The sequence below is a fragment of the Salvia miltiorrhiza genome, chromosome 7 (assembly GCF_028751815.1).
Source record: "Salvia miltiorrhiza cultivar Shanhuang (shh) chromosome 7, IMPLAD_Smil_shh, whole genome shotgun sequence".
Taxonomy (NCBI): Eukaryota; Viridiplantae; Streptophyta; class Magnoliopsida; order Lamiales; family Lamiaceae; genus Salvia; species Salvia miltiorrhiza.
In genome coordinates, this window is record NC_080393.1 from 16,062,634 (window position 1) to 16,083,350 (window position 20,717).

A 20,717-nucleotide genomic window follows, 5' to 3' on the forward strand; every position below is an offset into this window, starting at 1 on the left:
CCTACAGAAACACACCTAAAAAAAAAATTAGAACAAAAAAATAAAAACAAATAAAAACCTGAAGTACTATAAAGTCCTATCGGAAATATTAAAGTAACTTCTAATCAGTCCCCGGCAACGGCGCCAAAAAGTTGATCACTAATTTCTTAGCAACAAGAATGACTGCAACTAACACAGGTAATTGTACCAAGCAACAAGTAATCGAGTATCGTATCCACAGGGACTGACACAACGAAACTACTTTAGCTATCTCCTAAACAAACTTAAGTAGTAGACAGGCAACAGAACGTATAGATTGGTTGGCTTAAATTAAAACACAAATAACAATAATTAAAATCACGTAGGAAATATCAAATATAAAAGACAACTGATCCTAGGGTAGTAAATTCATTAACTAAATCTACATAATTAACCTATTAATCCTATGTACCAGTTTAATCCAGTTATGATGAGAGATCACTTAATTAATCAATTACTCTCGCTAGAGCAGCAACGATCGTAGATTAGTAAATTCTCTATCTCCGTTAGGTCTCAAGAAAATCTACTAACTCCCAATAGCTCCTAAGAATAGCTCCCTATGATCCACCTATCTTCGCTAGGTCTCAAGGTTAAAATCATATCATACATTCCTGAATCCGCTAAACAGTTATCTCCGCTAGGTCTCAAACCGAATAGCTAAACATGCAAACTATTGATCAGATAATTCACAAGAAAATAAGCACCAGGAATTATGAATCATAAACTGGAAGGCACAAAGGTATTAACAAATAAATCACATAAATTCAATCAACTATTTACAAACCCTAGAATCAGCTAAAGGAAACTAGCTAGACATAGTAAAATAAAACATAAACATGATTAAAAAGAATGCAGTTGTAAAAACGAATTATATAAAAACCGAAGGAAAACTGAAGTAGCGACTTGAATCTTCAATCTTGATCCAAGCCTTGAAAACTAGAAAACAATAAAATTCTAAAGCTAGAAAACTGAAATATGAATGCTCGGGTTCGGGGTGTTTTTTTAATAGGTCAAAAGATGACCTATTTATAGATTTCAGATTTCCTTCGGATCACCATGGAAGTTGCCATGCAAAGTAGAATTCTAAAGGTAATAGAATCGTGTGAAATAAGGCAACTCTCCAACTGGATGCGCGCTCCGGAAAATACTCCTACTCTCGCCGAATTCGTAGCTCTTGCCAGAGGAATTGTGATTTCTCTGGTCTCGCCAGAGGAACGGCTATCGTCAGGGAAACGGCTATCGCGCCAGAGAAATGGGTCGCCAGCGGAATGGTGATTTCTCTGCAATCTCCAGAGAAACGGTGATTTCTCTGGCTTCTCGATTCCGCTGTAATGGACATTGCGATTCCGCTGTAATGACTTCTCTCCCCTCTGCTCTGACTCTCACTTGGCTGCTCTGATTATTGACTCCTCTGGTGATGACTTCGCTACACTGGCTTCTTGATTTCGCTGACTCCAGAGAAATGGTGATTTCTCTGGCGATTGATTCCGCTGCACTGGAGACTTCGGTTCCTCTGCTCTGGAGACCAGAACACCTAGAAAATGCCAAATTCATCCAAAATTCTCCAAAACTGCATTCTTCCATCTCGAAAGCCTAAAGCTCTTGCAAAGCATAAAATACACCATAAACGCACCAATTTCCAAAAGATTATCTTAAAACATGCACATACAAACCCTTAAAAATAGAGTAAATTAAGCATAAATCAATATACTGATAATCTGATGGGCGAACTGAGAGCCCCTGAACATGTATTTCAACATGGCTAATATTCTGAACATGTATTTCTACATGGCTGAAATTCTGAACATGTATTTCTACATGGCTGAGCAAGTATAATCAAATATGAAATAAGAGCATATAAAAATATACATGAATATAACCACAAGCATATATATAATCCCTCACCTTAATGTCCAAACAAAACAAATCCAAAATGAAGGTTTTAATTGCGTCGCACCTAATCACATAAATATGATTACTAACTATACTCTAAAATTCTATAAATAAATCTTATATAATCGTGTATATACTTATAACAAATTTAATTAACTTCATTAAAAACTCCGAAAAAAAAAGTAGCAGCACTAGGCAAACGAAGTGAAAAAAAACAATCATTACTAAATTGAACTAATTCTCTTTAAAAAAATAATCCTAAACATTCGAAGGATTACTTGAGTAATTGAAATTGATTTACTCAAAACCGAAAAACACATGTTACGTGCATATGACTTACGTCATAATCACTTCATCTGAACAGTTTAATTAGTTCTTTCTACCTATAAGGCTATAATAATTCTAGCATATTCGGAACTAAAAACACCAAACTACCTTGCCTACACTTTAAATTAAAAATTATTAAAAACAATCGGTCAAAACGTAAATAAGAATAAGAGGAATACCTTATTTAATGCTCCCTTCAAGATGTTTGTATATATGTCTTAGGATAAATATTATGCCTCTATTTATACTAGTCTTTAAAGAGTTTGATAATTATAAAGATTGTATTATGTATCTATCTCCTAATAGAATAAGGAATATAGATGATAGAAAAGTTCTAATTCTAATAGGAATCAATAATAATAATAATAATAATCTAGATAAAAAAAATAAAAAAAATTGCTCCCTTCAAGATTCGAACCCAGGATCTGCATTCATCCAATAAGATGATACATCCACCGTAGATCTTGATAATCGAATGACTAAAAAGGGTTCTCCGTTCTTTTTTTATTTATGGTTCTTTCCTGAACCTCTCCCTAAATATATATATATATATATATATATATATATATATATATATTATAATTATCTAAAAAAAATAAGTTGTACAAGAAAATATTAATAATTAAACTTATATAATAAATCTAAATATTTGGGGTGTTACAAATTTTGTATATCCTTCCTTTTCTCATGATAAATTTACAACCAAAGAGAACGCACCCTAAAGGCATAAATTTTTGTTATCCCTCCATTTAGAGGGATAAAAAGCAAACACACCCTTAGGGTTTAAATTCTCCATTTAGGGTTTAAATTCTCCATTTAGGGTGTGTTTGCTTTTTATTCCTCTAATTAAATGGAAGGATAATATAATGAGGTATAAATTTATCACTTAAAGTGGGGACCAAAAATTTTATATCTTATTTGATTTGAAGGATAATATATTTATCCCAACTTATAAAGTGATATAAAATTATACTACCTTTTCTTAGGTATAAAATTATCCATTTCTCATAGGATAAGGAGCTGCCCGAAAAATTATACAACTTGCCCGAATTTTTTTATACATCAAAGAAAACGAGGTATAAGGTGATAAATGTAGCTTATCCCTTCCTTATACCTCAAAACAAACGCACCCTTAGCGTTTAGATTATCATTTAGGGTTCAGATTCCCTATTTGGGGTTTAGATTATCCATTTAGGGTTTAGATTCTCCATTTAGGGTGTTGCACGAATGGTACTTATAACCATATTAGTGTCATTAGTGCCATATATATACTCTCTCTTATGGTCACTAGTACCATTCGTGCATGGCACTATTGGCACTAATAGTGCCAAAAGTACCATCTTATTTAGATTTTTTATTTTTTTTCGGTTGATACTTTTGGCACTAATAGTGCCATGATCATATGTGCATACCTGCGGGCAAACTCGAATTCGGTCCACCCTATTAAGGGAAAATTAGTCTTAAAACGTAAAAAATGGCAAGATTTTGTGTTTTTCCAATTAGCAACAAAATATTGTGTTTTATTCTTCAAAATGGCTATTTCAAAAGCGCTCACATTTTAAAAAATAGGATTAATAGCAGTTTATGGTCATATTTTTATTGACTTTTTAATTTATGATCTTAGTTTTTATTTATTTTTAATTTATTGCTTCACTCTAATACAACCGCCTCTTACACTTCTCTCTCGAATTCTCTGTCGGTGCAACCCCTTCTCTGTGCAAACCTGCCCAAATCCATCATTCGTCGTCCGCCGTAACGACGAAAAAGAAGACAAGCTCCGATCCTCCATCGACGACCCTCGATTCTTTGGGGTTAGATGACGATATGAGCGACCTCATCGTCGCCGACTTACTGCCACCATGGTCCAACATATTTCTCGACGACATAGTAGACGAATCGATATGGGCAAGCACTTATGAAGGCTGGATGGATGTCCCCAAGACTGAGGAGCAGGTGGTTTGAGCGAAGCCTTCTACAAGTGATGACATGTTGTGAATCTTGCTACCCCTAATCTGCAAATTTGTGAGGAGTTTCCTTTTACACTTGTTTTTTTTATTGTAGGTAGGTTAAATTAAATTAAAATAATAATTTTTTTATCACACTATATTTGAGATATTTGAATGCCCTACACTCGATTATATTGTTACGATTTGGGGTACGTGGGCTAGTACTATGTCGTCAGTATTGAAATTATGCTGAAATGATTATTTTTGCCTACATTTTATTTGAAAATTTTCAATGATTTAAGGTTATGACCCTGTTGGATTGTGTGTTGTGGTTGTAGGCCGGTTGTTGCCTTCATATGTAAAGCATGTAGAGTTCATGGATTAAAAAAAAAATATCATCTTTACACCTTAAACAAGTAGACTATGTTGCTACACACATGTTTTCGAGGCATAAAAAACAGTGCCTTTACAAAAAAAAAAAAAAAAAACAATAGGCATCTTTACATGTTTTCTGTCTTTACAAAAATATCTAACATCATTTTCTAAATTCCTCATTGTAGGAACTGATCCATTAGCCCTTCCACACAAAGCATTGAAGCATTTTCAAATATGTAAATTATGCACTCTTCTACTAAGTTAAGTGGCACTTCCAAGTTAGTTAGGAGTAGTTGATCCACTCTCTAGTGCATCTTTTTTCATACGTAGTATCCTGTAGGCATTGTGGCCCATTTTATTCCGTGATTTCTTGCATTGTAGCCTTGCAAGCTCATGAATACTTTGTTTAAAGTATGCAGAGATAGTTGTGCATATGATTCATCAATTGCATTGATCAATTGGTCAACATTATAGCATGTTGATTCAATTTAAATACTTTGAATAACTCTAAATCATCTCAGATCATTCACATTTGTGTCAGGTGAATTTTGGAGTTGATGAACTATTCTAATGTCAAAGCTATCTTCAGAGGTTGTAGCCCTAGGGTCTGGGTCCTGAATGTGAGACTTTGCATTATCTTATTGAATGAAGATCATCTTGCATGCATTTGCATGCCACTTTGACCTTATTACTGGTAATTAATAAGGTGTGAAAACAAATTTCATTGCATACACCACTAAAGAGCAGCATTACATTGCATACAAATTATAGGGTCTTTCCATACCTTATTGATAAAGCATACCTTGATTACATCCTTGGTAAGTGATTGAATAGACTTTGTTTCAAGTGTCCCCAAAGGCCTGTTTTTATTGTTTCTTTGGGCTAGAACTTGATGTGTAGATGGGAAGATATCTATCTTATGCGGTTAGCCGCGTTTTTGAATAAGTGGGAGAGTGATTAAGTCATGGTCGAAGATAGTATGGGACAATTCAATTATTTAAAAATAACTATTAACGACAAATTATTTATTTATCTATTGATATGTCTTTAAATTAATTATAAAAAAAAGGACCACAAGGCTATTACTAATTTATAGAACCGTGACTTTTAAAAAAAATTGTCTTCCATCAATTACCCAAATTCCATTATTAGATTATATCATAAAATAAATTCCAAAACACATTAAAACTTTCAAACTCTTCAAATAATACTCCATCAGCGAAGTGGAGTTAAAAGTGGGGTGAGTTGGAGCTACTTTCATCCAATTCCCTATTTTTTCGATTTATTAGAGATGGTGGGATTTCTTCATATCAATCTCTTAACAATCATAGATTCATTCGTATATTTAAATGAAATAAAGAGCAGCACAACTCATTTTTCTTTTCATTATATCTGTTTAGCTATTCATTGGTCTGCCAACCCAGCGAGGTGGGATCACCATAGCCTACGAAGCGCATGCCAAATAGAGATCCCATCTACGACTGCATTATCCATATTTTGGTCCTCATCTTATTATTGTTCCCAATGTTGTATTTGTAAACTGGAAGGTAAGGGCTCATTGTTGTACCTATTTGAATTCTTAGATGGGATCTAACTGTGATGGTGAATGAATTTCATTAAAGTTGATTATTTTTTGGAAGGTAAGGGGCCTAAGGGCCCATTGTTGTGTTTGTTCCCAATGTTTCTCTTTGTCTCGTTTTGATGATGTCTAATATGTCGAAACATTTTTACTTCCAAGTGGGGTGGTGAAAAAGAAGATAAGTTCTTTGCTACAGATTCCATTCTTGCGCTTTATGTGCCTGAGTTGGGTGAGGAAATCAATACAATATTCTTATAATTTCAATACATTTACATCTTAGTTATTTATACTTTATAATATATGATATTGTGCATCTCAAATAATATTGTGTTTTTATTATCTTAACAGAAATAACTGAAGCAGATTGTCAAGATGCAATTAACCAATACGTTGGATTATTTTTCGTCAACGAAGCTTCATAGAGTAAAATTGTTTGATCAATTGTGTAGTGTTATTATGTAAAGCTTGTAGTTGTGACATAAATAATGTGCTTTGATATTATTAATAAAGTAAATATTTTTATATAATCATTTTTTTATTACCCATAATTAAATTTATTTATGACATAAATAAATATTATTATTTTTTTGCAATCAATTATCAAATGCCACGTAATTTCCACATCATTATTATATTATAATAAAAACTTATTACCCACTCATATGATATATCAATTACCTACACATATAAATTGTCACCTGTCAATATCAAATGCGACATCACCATCCACGTAATTTCCACATCAACATTATATTATGACAAAAACCTATTTAACCACACATAAAAACCATTTTTGGCGACATATATATGTGTAGGCAATATTAATAGATTTATCCACACATAAATATATGTGTGGATAAAAACTTTTCTCTACACTTTTATTGTGACACATGTTGACATTTTTATTATGTGTGGGTAAATATGTATACCCACACATAACCTTACCTTTAACCACATTTACGTGTGTGGCTGAAAATCCAAATTCTTGTATAGTTTCTATTTTTTAGGAACATGATGTCAATCAATATTCCACAAGCTGATTGACTAGCAGTTTTTTGGGAGTGGATTGTAGCGTTTGTATGAGGGTTATAAAAGTGGGAAATGGAACAAACTGACTATGACATGTAACTCTATAAAGGCTGCAAGATGAGGCTCTCTCACGCACGACTTAAAAATGTGATTTCACCGAGCTAACATTCACCATAACCATTCGTTATTTTTCTGCTGCAAACGTGATACGATTGCTTCAAGTCTTGTTTTAACAGAGGATTCTTCGATAGTTAATCTGTAAATGATATATATGTATTGTCGGGAGGGCAAGGACAAGAATCGAATGCCAAGTCATCATTGGAGCGTAACAGGTTATTATTTGATCGTTTAACTTTATGTTACTCGATTGGATTTTTTCTATGTTGAATCAATATTCTAAGAACAGTTAGTAGAGAGATGTGTTAATGTCAAGTAACAATTCTATTAAAGTTAATCACCAATAATCTTGTATTATATCTTTGTAATGTTGTTAAATATAGTAAATTTTGTATTTATATAACCAGTGAAAAAGTATCTTGTGTGTTTTTTATTTTCCGTTCCGTGTTAACTCGAGTCTTAGTAATATTCCAGTTAACATTTGCTCTTGAATATTACACAATTTACTTATGATAATTTAGAGCATTAAATTATTTCAATAACAAAGTAAATACTCCCTCCGTCCCTGAAATGACTTCCTCTTTGGGGACGGCACGAGTTTTAATGAAAACTTGTAAAGTGTATTGATAGTGAAGAAAAAGTGATATAATTATTATTGGAAGTTGTGAAAAGTGTTATAATTAGTATTGAGAGTGGTGAAAAGTGAAAAGTAAGAATAAATAAAATATTATTAGTGGTGGGATAGGTGTCCAAAAATGGAAAGAAAGAAAGAGGAAGTTATTTGGGGGGACGTCCCAAAATGGAAAAAGATGAAGTTATTTTAGGGACGGAGGGAGTAACTTTTTCTTCTGTATTAATTAAAAATCAATTTGTACCATTAATGGTTATATATATATATATATATATATATATGTAGGGGAGGGCTACGGTAAAAACACTTCTTAAAATATAAATATAAACGTTTTTTAATGTACAAATTTTATCCAACAGAGTTACGAATTCATCAAACATGGTTACGAATTGTGAAAAATAATTTTTTGCTACCTTTGGGATTCGAACCCAGGACCACGAATTCATCCAACAGGGTTACGAATCAACCGTAGATCTTGATGATCTAAGGGCTGAAAATCATTTATATTTTATACACTTAAGAGTGTTTTTATTCTAGCCCTCCCCTATATATATATATATATATATATATATATATATATATGATAGAGAGCGCTTTTGAAATAGCCATTTTGAAGAAGGAAACATAATATTTGGCCACTAAATGGATAATTTAAACCCTACGGGGAAGTGTTCAAAATAATCATATAACTATACTCATCTAAATAATATGAGCACACAAGTATTAAGTATATGATACTAATGACACTAATATGGTCATAAGTAATATTCGTGCAGCACTGAGTATATGACACTAATGACACTAATAGTTGTGTCTAACCCGTGCGCAAACCCGAATCTGGTCCGCCCTAATTAAGGGCAAAATAGTTCTAAAACGTAAAAAAATGACAAGATTTTATGTTTTTTCAGTTAGTGGCCAAATATTGTGTTTCCTTCTTCAAAATGGTCATGCAAGTATATTATTTCTATATGATATACGTATCGTCGTTGTTGTTAAAAGAAACAGTAATATAATATACGAAAAATATTAATATATACATACATACATTAATGTCTATATAAATGAATAATGATTTATAGTTTCTACCGATTAAATTTTTTATAATAACTATTCATTTTATTTATATTAATTTCTGAACAACTTAGAAACTGTAAAATGAGGGTATATATATACATCAATGATTGGAAATTTGAAACGTAAAGGTCGGCCACTCTCTCGAACCCAACTCTATAATGTGCACTAGGTAATATTTTACTAATTTCCTACGTTTTTGCTCAACTTACAAGAGATGCTGAACTTCCCCTTAAAAAGTAGACTTCATCATATGCATCCATCTGGTGCAATAGCCATAATCAAGATCACTAAACTTAACTTACCCCTCATGAAAAAAAAGATCACTAAACTTAACTTACCCCTCATGAAAAAAATAGTGAAATATCGAGTGTTTAAGGTTTTTTTTATTTCAAAAAAAATAATTAATAAGAATTTCAATTTATTATTTTTTGATAAATTAATAATATATTATCAATATTAAATAAATAAATTTAAAGAACACGTCATAGGGGCTCGAACTAAAGACCTTTGACCTTGAGCATTAATCTCTTACAAGTTGGCCAACAATACACACACATTAATAATTATTTATTAATTCTTCATGTGGTGTTTGAAACGTCCTATCGCCTGTTAATTAAATTTTTCAAAAAGACGATAATAATGATTTCTCATTTCATCATCTGATAATTGAAACCTCCAACATGTTAATGTTAATAGGAAGGGAGCTCCTCTTTCAAATTCTCATATTTATATCAATAGATTGAGCTAAATAGCTAATTAATCCCACATCATTTGCTTATACCGTTTACTTCTCATACATGTATAACTAAAATTTCTTGACATGCGTAGGAAAGTAAATGTACATAATTTTTTTATAAATAGTGACACTTATAAATATAACTGATTAAAATTGTGACATGTTTAAGTAGTTGTTTTGCGTGTCACAAAAATAAAGATATATCACTATAAATTTAGTGACATTTGAACGAATAACTATTTTTATGACATGTAAAATCATTTTTGTGACATGTGAAAGTGCAACTATTTTTTTATAACAATATAGTTTATAATTAATTAATTATTTAAAAATAGTTTTATTAATAGTTAAAAGTAATATAAGTAATACTTGTGTGTATATATAAAATATTTGTGAGTGTGTGATACATCATACATTCACACACATAAAGAGAAAAAGAGAGAAAACAAAATATATTGTGACACCCAATAAAATATTTTGTGATAATTTTTGGATGTCATAAAATCTGTGTTCTAATATCTTTCAGAATAACTTCTTATTAAAACTAATATATACTCACATGAAAATTATGTCCAATTTCCAATCTTTGATTTATATATGTTTCATACGTGTGCTACCAGCTACCATGCAAACTCTGTAGGGGTGTGCAGACCCAACCCGAACCTGTCAAATCCGTCCGGACCGACGGGTTCGGCCCGGACCGAACCGACCCAAGACCTATGTTCGGTTCGGTACGGGTCAATTTTCTTGGACCGAACTTTTGTCGGGTCGGTCCGGGTCGAAATTCGGTCGAACCCGTCGAACTCGGACCGACCCATGTATTTATAAATTAATTATATTTAATATATTTAATATTTAAAATAGTATTAATAAAATTAAAAATTCAAATTTCTAACCCTAAAGATTGAGTTTGGATTGCAAATGATGGAACTATGATATTGATATGTATTGGTATCGTATTTATTATGTTTTATGTATGAAAATTAAGTGCGAAATAGGAAAAAAAATAATTTCGACCTCGGCGGGTCGGATCCGGACCCGTTGTTCGGATTCGGTCCGGGTCGGCCCGCACACATTTTTCGGTCCGTTCTCTCAAAATTTTCGGTCCAGCAAACCCGGCGAGTCGGTCCGGGTCCGACCCGCTGCACACCCCTAAAACTCTGTAGAGTTTACTTTTCAAAAAAACATGTGGGGTGTGTTTACTTTTTATCCCTCTAAATGAAGGGATAATATAATGAGGTATAAAGTGGGGACTATATTTTTTATATTTTGTTTGGTTTGAAGGATAATATATTTATCAACTCCTTATAAAGTGGTTATACACTTTGCCCGAATTTTTTCATACATCAAAGTAAACGAAGTATAAAGTGGTAAATATAGCTTATCCCTGCCTTATACTTCAAAGTAAAGGAAACACAGCCGTAGAGTTTTCTCCATAACATATAAATGTAATTTCTTGCACGTAGAAAATCCGGTATCATATCATTTGAAGGGCAAGAAAAACAAACCTTTCTTTCACAGCACCACCAGACAAAACTCACAAAATTTCACAGCACCATCAGACTGTTAAATAACATAATTTGTCTCTTGACCTTTTGCATTGTAGTGCATATTCAGTGCCTTGTTAGATTAAGAGTCTTTCATAAGTGTGGTATGTTAAAAGTCATGCATTTATTAGCCTATTAATACCTAGTGTCTCTAGAATCATCCATTGCACACTATAAATAGTGTTGCTCATTTGTAAAAACAAGAAAAACATATTAATTAAGTAAAAATATATGAGTCAATAAAGTTGTAGAGATCTTCCGCAAAACCAACACAGACACCATAATTAAGCACGATTCAGTTTGATGGGAAGGGAGACAAACTGCAGATGTAAATAAAACATTACATGCACATTATATAATTGAGAGAGCTTAACACTTAGGAAAATTGAGGAGGGAGACAGTAGAGGGGTGGACCACCCACCCTCGCAGGGGTCGAGGCGGACGCGCAGCGGCGAACAGGGTAGGGGTCGGATCAGCGCGGGGTAGGCGGCGCAGCAGGGACGGGACTGAGGGTGCTCTAAGCCCAACTGCCAAAGAAGAGCTAGCCACCTCCAAAATATATACTGTTTTCAACAATATATATGTACGTAAAATGTTCAAAAAAAATATATATGTAAAACCTTTTCACCGCGTATGAGATACTCGGTCCATTCTATTATAATTTTATAAATGGTTTATTTCATAAATAGCAAAAAATAACCATTAAAAAAAGATCCTATTATTTTTAATTAATTTACACTTTTTCATTATGCTCAAGAGTTTTTTTCTACTTATAATGAAATGAAATGAGTTCAATTTATTCGACATAGAAGTGAAAAGAGAATTTGAAAGAGAAATAAAAAGGGATGCAAGTCCAAAAATAAAATAAAATAGTATTCAAATACAACTGAAACAAATCGATTGAGTTGTGAGATTCTTCATGCATGTCGAAATTTGAATAGCTATCAATATATATAATCACGTCTCACTAGTGTTGATGATTTTATGTTGTCTTCAAACACAAGATAATTTCGCCCTTTACTTACGCTAAATGAAGTGATGAATATATGAACGTTCTATCATTGAAATTAGCAACTCAACTTTCATACTACAGTAGCTAGCATATATAATTTGCAGCGTACAGGATAGGAGGCCCATCAACATGTAATCAATATATATATGGGGTTTGTCTAGTGACATTCCCAGACTTGTTCTCTACAACAAACCACATTATCAATAAACGTTCATTTTATATCAACGACAACATTTAAAGAGTCTAAACCAAAGTAGCAATTATTTATTTAGGTTAATAATGTGTGTACTATAGTGTACGTTACTGATATGATGTAACAAAGAAAAAAGAAATAATGTATATATGTACTTGATCTATTAATGCTTGTCAGCTACATACATCTAAAGTTCAGTGATCAAGTAAAGTAAGACAAAATAAATAAAGCAGAGTTGTTAAATGAAGGCGATCATTCAATTCATAAACAGGTAGCGATCGAATATTAGAAACAATTAGTTTAATAAAATTTCAAAGAAGGCCACACCAAACAAAACTCTCTGAAGTACGTCATTGCAATATTAAAGATATATTAAGAATATTAAAATCGTTTCTCCAAAAAAAAAAAAAAAAAAAAAAGGAATATTAAAATCCTGTGGCTCTATAGGGCAACAACACATTGATATAAGCGCGTAGTCACATATGTTGAACATGCATCTCCACACTCTACACCTGTTGTATAAGTTGTGCAAAAACAGACATGCAAAGCAGTGTATAAACTAGGCATGCAATTGCAAGATGAAACCCAAACCCAAACACATCATCACCTTTTTCATCCTCTCCATTCCTTGTCTCTTCCTCCTCCTCAATGTCTTCATCTCCCCCAAAACCACCCCGGGCCTCAAGATCCGACCCGGATACACCTCCTACGACGCCTACATCCAGCGCCAGCTCAACAAAACCCTAAACCCCAAACTCCGCAAGATATGGACCACCCGTGACTGGGAGCGCAAGATCCGAGTGTTCGCCGCCTTCTTCGAGGATCTGAAGCGCAGCGGCCTCCTCTCCAACTCCTCGAGGGCGCTCTGCGTCGGGGCCAGAATGGGGCAGGAGGTGGAGGCTCTCAGGCGGGTCGGGGTGTCCGACTCCGTGGGTCTGGATCTCGTGCCGTCTCCGCCGCTGGTGGTGCGCGGGGATTTCCACCGGCAGCCCTTCCGCGACGCCACATTCGACTTCGAGTTTTCGAACGTGTTTGATCACGCGCTCTATCCGGACAAGTTCGTCGGGGAGATCCAACGGACGCTGAGGCCCGGAGGGGTTTGCGTGCTCCACGTGGCGCTTTCTCGACGCTCCGATAAGTACTCCGCCAACGACTTGTTTAGCGTTGACCCGCTCAAGAACCTGTTTAACAGATCCCATTTCCTTCGTCTTCGCGCCGTTGACGGCTTCGGCTTGGACACTGAGCTTGTTTTTCGAAAAAACCGTTAATCAATTTCCTAAATTCCTATAGCTTCTTTTCACCTACACTGTTAAAGTTTTATTTAATTCTTCATTCTTTTTTCCTTGTCTGTCCAAACTTGTGTAGTAGCAAAGCCTATCAGGTAATTTACTAGTATTCCTCAATTAAACTCCAATTACAACTAAGAATCTGCATTCCTTCTCTATTTTACAGTAGGAAGGGAATATTTCAATACTCCCTATTATACAGATTTTTTTTTTTAAATCAATTTCCTTATATTAAATTGTAGTAAGAATTAAAATAAGAACTGAAACAATTGAATATATATTAAAAAAATGCCACAATGAACAGGACGCTAAATGTTGCGCTTATATATTTAATAACCAAATATAAAAGGGTAACTTTTTTCGTTATACAATATCCCTTAACCCACAGTGTTACGTCTCGTTTCCCCTATCATCTGCATAATAATTTCACACATTAACACAAAAAAGGTAGAAAACCCATCCAACACCATAATTTACAGAGTAACACAAGATGCTACATAATTTGATTAAAGAGAATCAAAATGGTTGAATACGGTGGTTATTTTATGCTAAAGCAATTAAACAAAGCACAAATGTTGTAAGAAAACAAAAAAACGGGACATCTTCCTCTCTCAACACCCAAAACTGAGGAAGGTAATCTTTCTCCAAGGTGTAAGTCTACGGCATCTTACTCTCAACGAACACCTACAAAAATGGGGGGGGGAAAGTTAATACTTTTCTTTTCCCTTTTCCTGCAATTTATTTATTTATTTTGGCGGGGAGGTTAAAAGGGCTGACTATCAGGAACAAATTCGATGGGCTGGGTTTCGCTCTGAGAGGCAACTTCCTTTGCCTTCTTGAACCGCTTTGAGCTTCTTAAGATCACATCCATCGTCAAATCCTCCCTGTACCAACATATACGCAATCAATCAAATCGTATCAATGCGCTTACAAACAAAAATGCAGAAAAAAATGAAGATTCAGGAGCCAAATGTCGTCGTATTAGTGCTCGTTTGGTTCAAGTAGAGGAATGGAAAGGGAATGAAATCAAATAAAGGAGTGGAATTGTAACAATAACCATTATATTTATTAAGTGTTTGATTTAACAATGGAAATGAAACATTAGTAAGGGATTCGCTTTCTTTTGTTTCCCTCTATTTTGAGGGGTAACAAATTGAGTGATTGGATTACCCTCAAGTAAGGGTAATGATTATCTCATTACCCAAACCAAACAACAAGTAATAAATTCAATGACTTGATTCCCTTTCCAACCCTCTAAAAATATCCAACCAAACGTGGGCTTACAGTGTTGCATTTAGGGGCCGCTACCTCAAGAATTTACAATATGTAGGAACTAGTATCTAAAGGTTACTTGGGTGATTCCAGTCGCACCTCATCTAGTTGGATACACATCAAATAAGTCATCACAAATATTGAAGAATAACCTATTCGTACTATCACTCATGGAGCGTTCATAGATTAGATTTACAATGTACATGATTGAGTATATGAAAGATCACATGATCCAACAAGCTCGAATTTGCTCAATCTATCCAAGTGTGCACGCAAGCTATCACCCAAGTAAACATCCAGAATAATATAGGATATGCATGGACTAGATAAACAATAAGCAGAAGACACAAAAACTGCAGCCATTTTCATGCTTATAAAAAGTTAAAATCAGCAGAGCGAGCCACAAGGGATCAAAAAGCAGATGATGGACTTACTCTAACTTTGACATGGATTTTTCTTTTGCGTCACTGGATCCTGTCATTACAACATATAAAATGTTAATCATAGAGGCCAAGATAACATCAATAAAATAGGCAATCATTGGATAACATACAAAAAAATTATACCAATCCCCATATCAGCACCCCCTAAAACCTACATGAAAGACCTAGCACAAGTCAAATAGAATCGCATCACCCAAACATGCTATTTGATACCCTATAGAATCATAGCTCAAATCTCAAAACTGGTTTCTTTACAAAAATGTAGTTTTTGTACTTCATTAAATTGTAAAATTAACAAGAAAAAATGTAGAGAATAAATTCGAGGGAAAATAAGTCTAGAGAAATCATAACAAACTACACCCAATACAAACACAAACCATTATCAATGTATAAAAAGATACCAGCATTCAAGATGCACCACAGTATTCAATCTAGTCGAGAATTTAGGCTATGGGTGGCCCTAGGCAAGATTTTGTTTGACTTGATTTTTTCTATTTTTTGAATAGAATTGTACAAGATATACGGATTTCTTGATGAGTTAGTAATATATAGTACTTTGAATATTGACAAACATTACTACTAAATAATAGTGGATGAAGACTAAACAACGAAGAAAAAAACCATTAAATTAATGGGGGTTAGCTCTTAAAAGGCAGTCACCTAGGTGCTAGTTCTGCAGCCCATTGGTAACTAGTGAGCATTGAAATATACAAGTTAAAAAATAAATGAGATACACATAAAAGGAAGTTTTCCTAAGATCAGATTAACTATGTTCAGTTTTAGTGCAATATGAAACATACCATTGCTATTTGAATTCTGACTTAACTCACTTTCCCCGGCAGAGTCACCTGACATGGATGAACTATCTGATGGACTGAGGGTGCTATCATCCGAATGCATGGTTCCATTGTCATCCCCAGAACTTTCACCACTATTTTCCTGAAAAATTGCTCCTGTAGCCAACAAACTCTTTTTCTTTGGGGTCTTCATCAGCATCATATTTGTTACACTTTGACCAGGGAGCAGTCTTTCTTTTCCCCTATTCTTGTGTAATGTCTCGGACCTTTCTGAGCTTAATTTATCCAAAGAAGGGTTTTTGTTCTGAAAGGATGAAGGAGAAACAATGTCATTGGGTTCCTGACGAGCCATCTCACAAAACTCAGGACAAGAATTTTTCAGCCCTTTCACAACAGCTTCTGAAGATCTTTTGAAAGAATTATGAGTCATTTCATCCCGATCAGTTATGGAGTTCTGTAGTTCAGCTGAGATGTTTATAGAAGGTGAATCATTATCTTTAGCTTTTGTTGAACTCCTCTTTAACTTGGTAGTCTTTCTTACCTTGTTACTGAAATCAACTTGATTCTGGAGTTGGTCAGCCACAAAGTAATGCTTGAAGTTGATTCCTTCATCGCCCTCTTCAGTATTTTTTTTGAGACCATCAGTCTTTAGGACAAGCTCATGATTCTCATCAACCTTTTCTTCATTTTTACGAGACAGAAGTTGGGATGAATCAACATATCTGCCCTCTATTTCAGAATTTGCGAAAGCAATTGAAGTTTCCTTTGATGTTACAGGTTCATTATTAACCTGTTGATCCTTAACTGGCAAGTTGTCTTGGACATCTGTTGCAGTATGCTTTTGCTTCTTTCTTTTCTTTGTTGCTTTTCTAGATTTATTCTCAGTATTCTCATTGTCCTTGTCCGCTTTATTGGACTCCATAATGGTATTCTCTGTTTCTGCAGTGGGAAAAACTGCACGGCAAACACCAGGAGAACTTTTGGTCTTCTCTTTCATCATTTTATTTCTAACACTCACTTCTTCCAAAGTTCGCTCTGCTTGAGTCTCTACTAAATCTTCTTCTTTTCTATTTACATCCCATACTTTCTCCTGAACATCATGGTTGGAGGCATCCAACAATCTCATCTCAACATCCATTCCTTCATTGCGCCTGGTGCTTACTTCTTTTCCTGTTCCCTTGGTGATATGATCCCGTGATGGAGAAGGCAAGTCCAAAGAACCTCTGATGCCATTAGGAATTTCTTTAATGCCTGAATTCTCTATATTAGTGCCGACAGACTTCTTTTCCCGCTTCTTTTTCTTTCTCAACTTAATGCAACTGGAGATTTCAGGCTCCATTACAGTATCTGCATCCCGCATAATACTGGCCTCTTTCAGTGCTAAATCTGGTTCAACATGGTTAGGATCTTTGCCGTCTGCAGGCAGTATAACTTCATTATCATGCTCTAAAGATGCACCCTTTTCTTCTGGCCTAATAGTTTCAGTATCAGGCTTATCCATTTCACCAATTTTAATCTGCTTCACATCACTTGTATCCTGAACTTTTGCAATTTTGTGAACTTTGTTTTTCTTTTTCTTCTTCCCATCAATATTGGTATCTCCTGTGCTGCCACCAACATCCATCAATGTAGCAGAAATATCTGAAATGTTAATGCAAACACCTCCTGAATGCACTGTAGGAACATCCTGGCCAAGTTCATAGTCTACTTTATTCTCTAATGCATTCTCTTCTTTTCTCTCATCAGAACGTAAAATTTTATGGGAATTCACAATGCTAAAATTACTCTTTTCTGCATCCTGCAAAAAGCTTGCTTCATTCGGTGCTAAATCTGGACCAACATGGTCTGGAGCTTTGCTATTTGACGGCATTAATACTTCATGATCATGATTATGCTCTAAGGACAAGCCAAATCCTTCTTCCATTTTATCAGTAGAAGGCTTGATCCTTTCACCTTTTCTGATCTGATCCATATCTGTCCTATCATGAACTTTTGCTGCTGTTTTCTTGGCTTTCATTTTCTTCCTCTTTCCCCCCGGAAGATTGATATCTCCACCTCCACCACTGGTATCCATCATTCTAGCTGAAGAACCTGGTACCATAACTGAAACAACCCCCAATGGATGAACATCTTCGCCCAGTCCATGATCCAACCCACTGTCATCTTTTCTTCTATCAGAACCATTTAGGTTCTGGGAGTCCAAAATGCTTCTCAAATGACCTTTTTCTGCCACGTTGAGTAGATAACTTTCCTCAGATACAAGCCTGCCCTCAACACCATACTGATCATTCCTCATACCTGAGACCTTAGCAATTGAGTCAGGCATATTAGGCTTCACATCTTTACCATTTGGACGAGACATGGCATCACCATTTCCCAATCCAGAATTATGAAATACATCTTTTGTGTGTCTCACTTTACGCTTCTTCTTCAAAGGAGACTTGGTTCCCATACAATGTTCCTCTGAATAAATACCTCCATGGTCAACCTTAGGCTTAGCAATCAACTCTGAAACAGCGTTCTTTTCAGCAGCACAATCTGGCAAAGCAAAAGAAATGATGTCCTTCTTGTTCGCATCAGATATGAAACCTCTGCAATCATCATCAATATCAGTCATACCAGTCTTCACACCACTACTTGTGCCAAGCTCCAAAGAACTTCTGATTGAGAGACATATGGGAACATTGGAGGCATCGATCGCAAGAAACCAATTTCTTTTTATCCCGTGAAATGCACTCCAAACAAGCATACTATCTGGCAGATGATAATAGCTTGACCTGCGTTTTACCTACAGAAGTTTCAGATAATCATCAGGCACAGATTACAAAAACTCCACTGTAGACCTCTAAAACAACGCATGTACCTTCACAGAATGGATCTGTATCTCACCAATTTCCGGAAAGCATTGCTTATGCTCCACGGCCACCTTCTCTGCGTGTGTAGATTTATAAAAATGGTCAGCAAAGTTGGGGTGTGATAATCTGAGTAAAGTATGTGTCTTGAGAAAAATAAAGCACATACGTCTAATTTGCAGGCTCAAGAAAAATACGTAAGAACCACTTCTCAGATTCCACATTTATGCGACTATATTTGCCAAAAAAATAATTTCATCCACAAATTGTGCACTAGTCAAGTTCAAATAAACAATTTTTGCGCGTTCAAGAGCACATATAATACATTTATCAGTGAAAGCGGTCCCATAATCACATTGAAAATTGATTTTAGAAAGGAAACGAAAAACAAAAGAAATAGAGATAGAGATAGAATCGATACTTTTTAAGTCCGAAGCTGTATCAGAGCTGCAGACGAGTATGGCGAGGTGCGTGCCGAGGCTGGTGTCTACGAACACTGTGTTGATCTCCGCCGTTTCTGCAGCTGCGCCATCGTAATCCAGCTCACGGCGTCGTTTCGCCATTGAACAAGGCAGGGTTGTCGTTCCAAAGGTGGCGCTGGAGCGCGGTCTCGAGGGTTTTGGTTGGGGTTTTATTTTACGTCTTCTTTCACAATTGGGGCTTACAAGTATCAATTAAAGCAAAGCTCAAATACGGAGTATTGAAGATTTATTGCTTCCTTGGTTCGTATAGATAATGGAAAGAGAATTGAATCAGATAAGGAAAAGAAATAGTAATAATAATTGTTATTTTTGTTAAATTTTCTATTTAATAATTAAAATAGATTATTAATAATGGATTCTTTTTTCTTTCTTTTTTTCTCTATTTTAAAAGGTAATAAATTGAACAATCGGATTATTGGAGTAATAAAATTAAGTATATTCTAACCTTCAAAAATGCCGTATCAAACATGAGCTAATTTTGAATTGATGAACTCAATTATTATCTGGCTTAACTGGCGTCACTAGCCGCCGAAAAATTATCAAATAAGGAAAAGAAATAGTAATATATTTATATCTATAAAAATAATCCACATCTAAATATATCACTAGTCGCCGATAACTCTTAGCCGCCGTCACTAGCCGCCAGGAAATTATCCCCGCGGCTAGTGACGGCAACTAAGAGTTATCGACGGCTAGTTAAGCCATTAGCTTCGGAATTTTTTAATTTCATAATATATATAAGTTTGTATTTTTTTTCGCCTTCGTATTAATGTTTTTATAACACAAACGTGCCATAATTTTTTCAAATTTTCAAACCTACAGTATATTAGGGTTACAAAGTAACGTGAGTTAGCAATAAATGCTTCTTTCTCATATTTTGTACAATTTTCAACTAACAATCTTATATTTTTCTTACACAAGTACAATTATATAAGAACTTTTACAAAAAATAATGCAAGTCCATCAACATCACTTGACTTTTGGGTAGGGGTAGATTGAGTAGATAAGTTATGAATGTGGGTACTTTTCGCCTATTAACACTTACTAATATAATCCAAATATAAATAAATGTAAAATATATTTTAAAAATAAAATAATTCACACCAAT

General features: G+C 34.6%; 2 protein-coding genes and 1 long non-coding RNA gene across 7 annotated transcripts; 2 read left to right on the forward strand and 1 right to left on the reverse strand.

Annotated features, from left to right (window-relative positions):
• The first annotated feature begins 3,849 nt into the window (after positions 1-3,849).
• On the forward strand, positions 3,850-6,665 carry LOC130995539 (uncharacterized). Its single transcript, XR_009092190.1, has 2 exons — positions 3,850-6,367; positions 6,487-6,665. It is a non-coding gene; the product is annotated as an uncharacterized LOC130995539 (long non-coding RNA).
• A 6,202-nt stretch (positions 6,666-12,867) lies between these two features.
• Positions 12,868-13,901, forward strand: LOC130995541 (uncharacterized). The gene has a single exon (XM_057920867.1). The coding sequence runs from the start codon at positions 13,056-13,058 to the stop codon at positions 13,743-13,745; it is 690 nt and encodes a 229-aa protein (XP_057776850.1). The 5' UTR covers positions 12,868-13,055; the 3' UTR covers positions 13,746-13,901.
• A 334-nt stretch (positions 13,902-14,235) lies between these two features.
• Positions 14,236-19,805, reverse strand: LOC130995540 (uncharacterized). 5 transcript variants are annotated; one of them, XM_057920866.1, is made up of 7 exons: positions 19,549-19,805; positions 19,139-19,206; positions 16,817-19,063; positions 16,279-16,579; positions 15,470-15,509; positions 14,541-14,647; positions 14,236-14,447 (listed from the first exon to the last, which is right to left on the reverse strand). In XM_057920866.1, exons 1-7 carry the CDS (start codon positions 19,688-19,690, stop codon positions 14,437-14,439), a joined length of 2,916 nt encoding a protein of 971 aa, XP_057776849.1. In that variant the 5' UTR covers positions 19,691-19,805; the 3' UTR covers positions 14,236-14,436. The 5 variants fall into 5 exon arrangements, with proteins under 5 accessions (XP_057776849.1, XP_057776848.1, XP_057776845.1 ...); XM_057920865.1 differs by having other exon boundaries at positions 14,236-14,647; XM_057920862.1 differs by having other exon boundaries at positions 16,279-19,063.
• Positions 19,806-20,717: the final 912 nt, after the last annotated feature.

Excerpts from the sequence above, each read along its gene's own strand:
- LOC130995541 (XM_057920867.1), top strand. The coding sequence starts at position 13,056 with ATGAAACCCAAACCCAAACACATCATCACCTTTTTCATCCTCTCCATT.
- LOC130995540 (XM_057920861.1), bottom strand. The coding sequence starts at position 19,690 with ATGGCGAAACGACGCCGTGAGCTGGATTACGATGGCGCAGCTGCAGAA. Across the intron at positions 19,207-19,548 it reads TACAGCTTCGGACTTAAAAA|AGAAGGTGGCCGTGGAGCAT; the intron begins GTATCGATTCTA and ends CTACACACGCAG. Across the intron at positions 15,510-16,278 it reads TCAGAATTCAAATAGCAATG|GATCCAGTGACGCAAAAGAA; the intron begins GTATGTTTCATA and ends TTGTAATGACAG.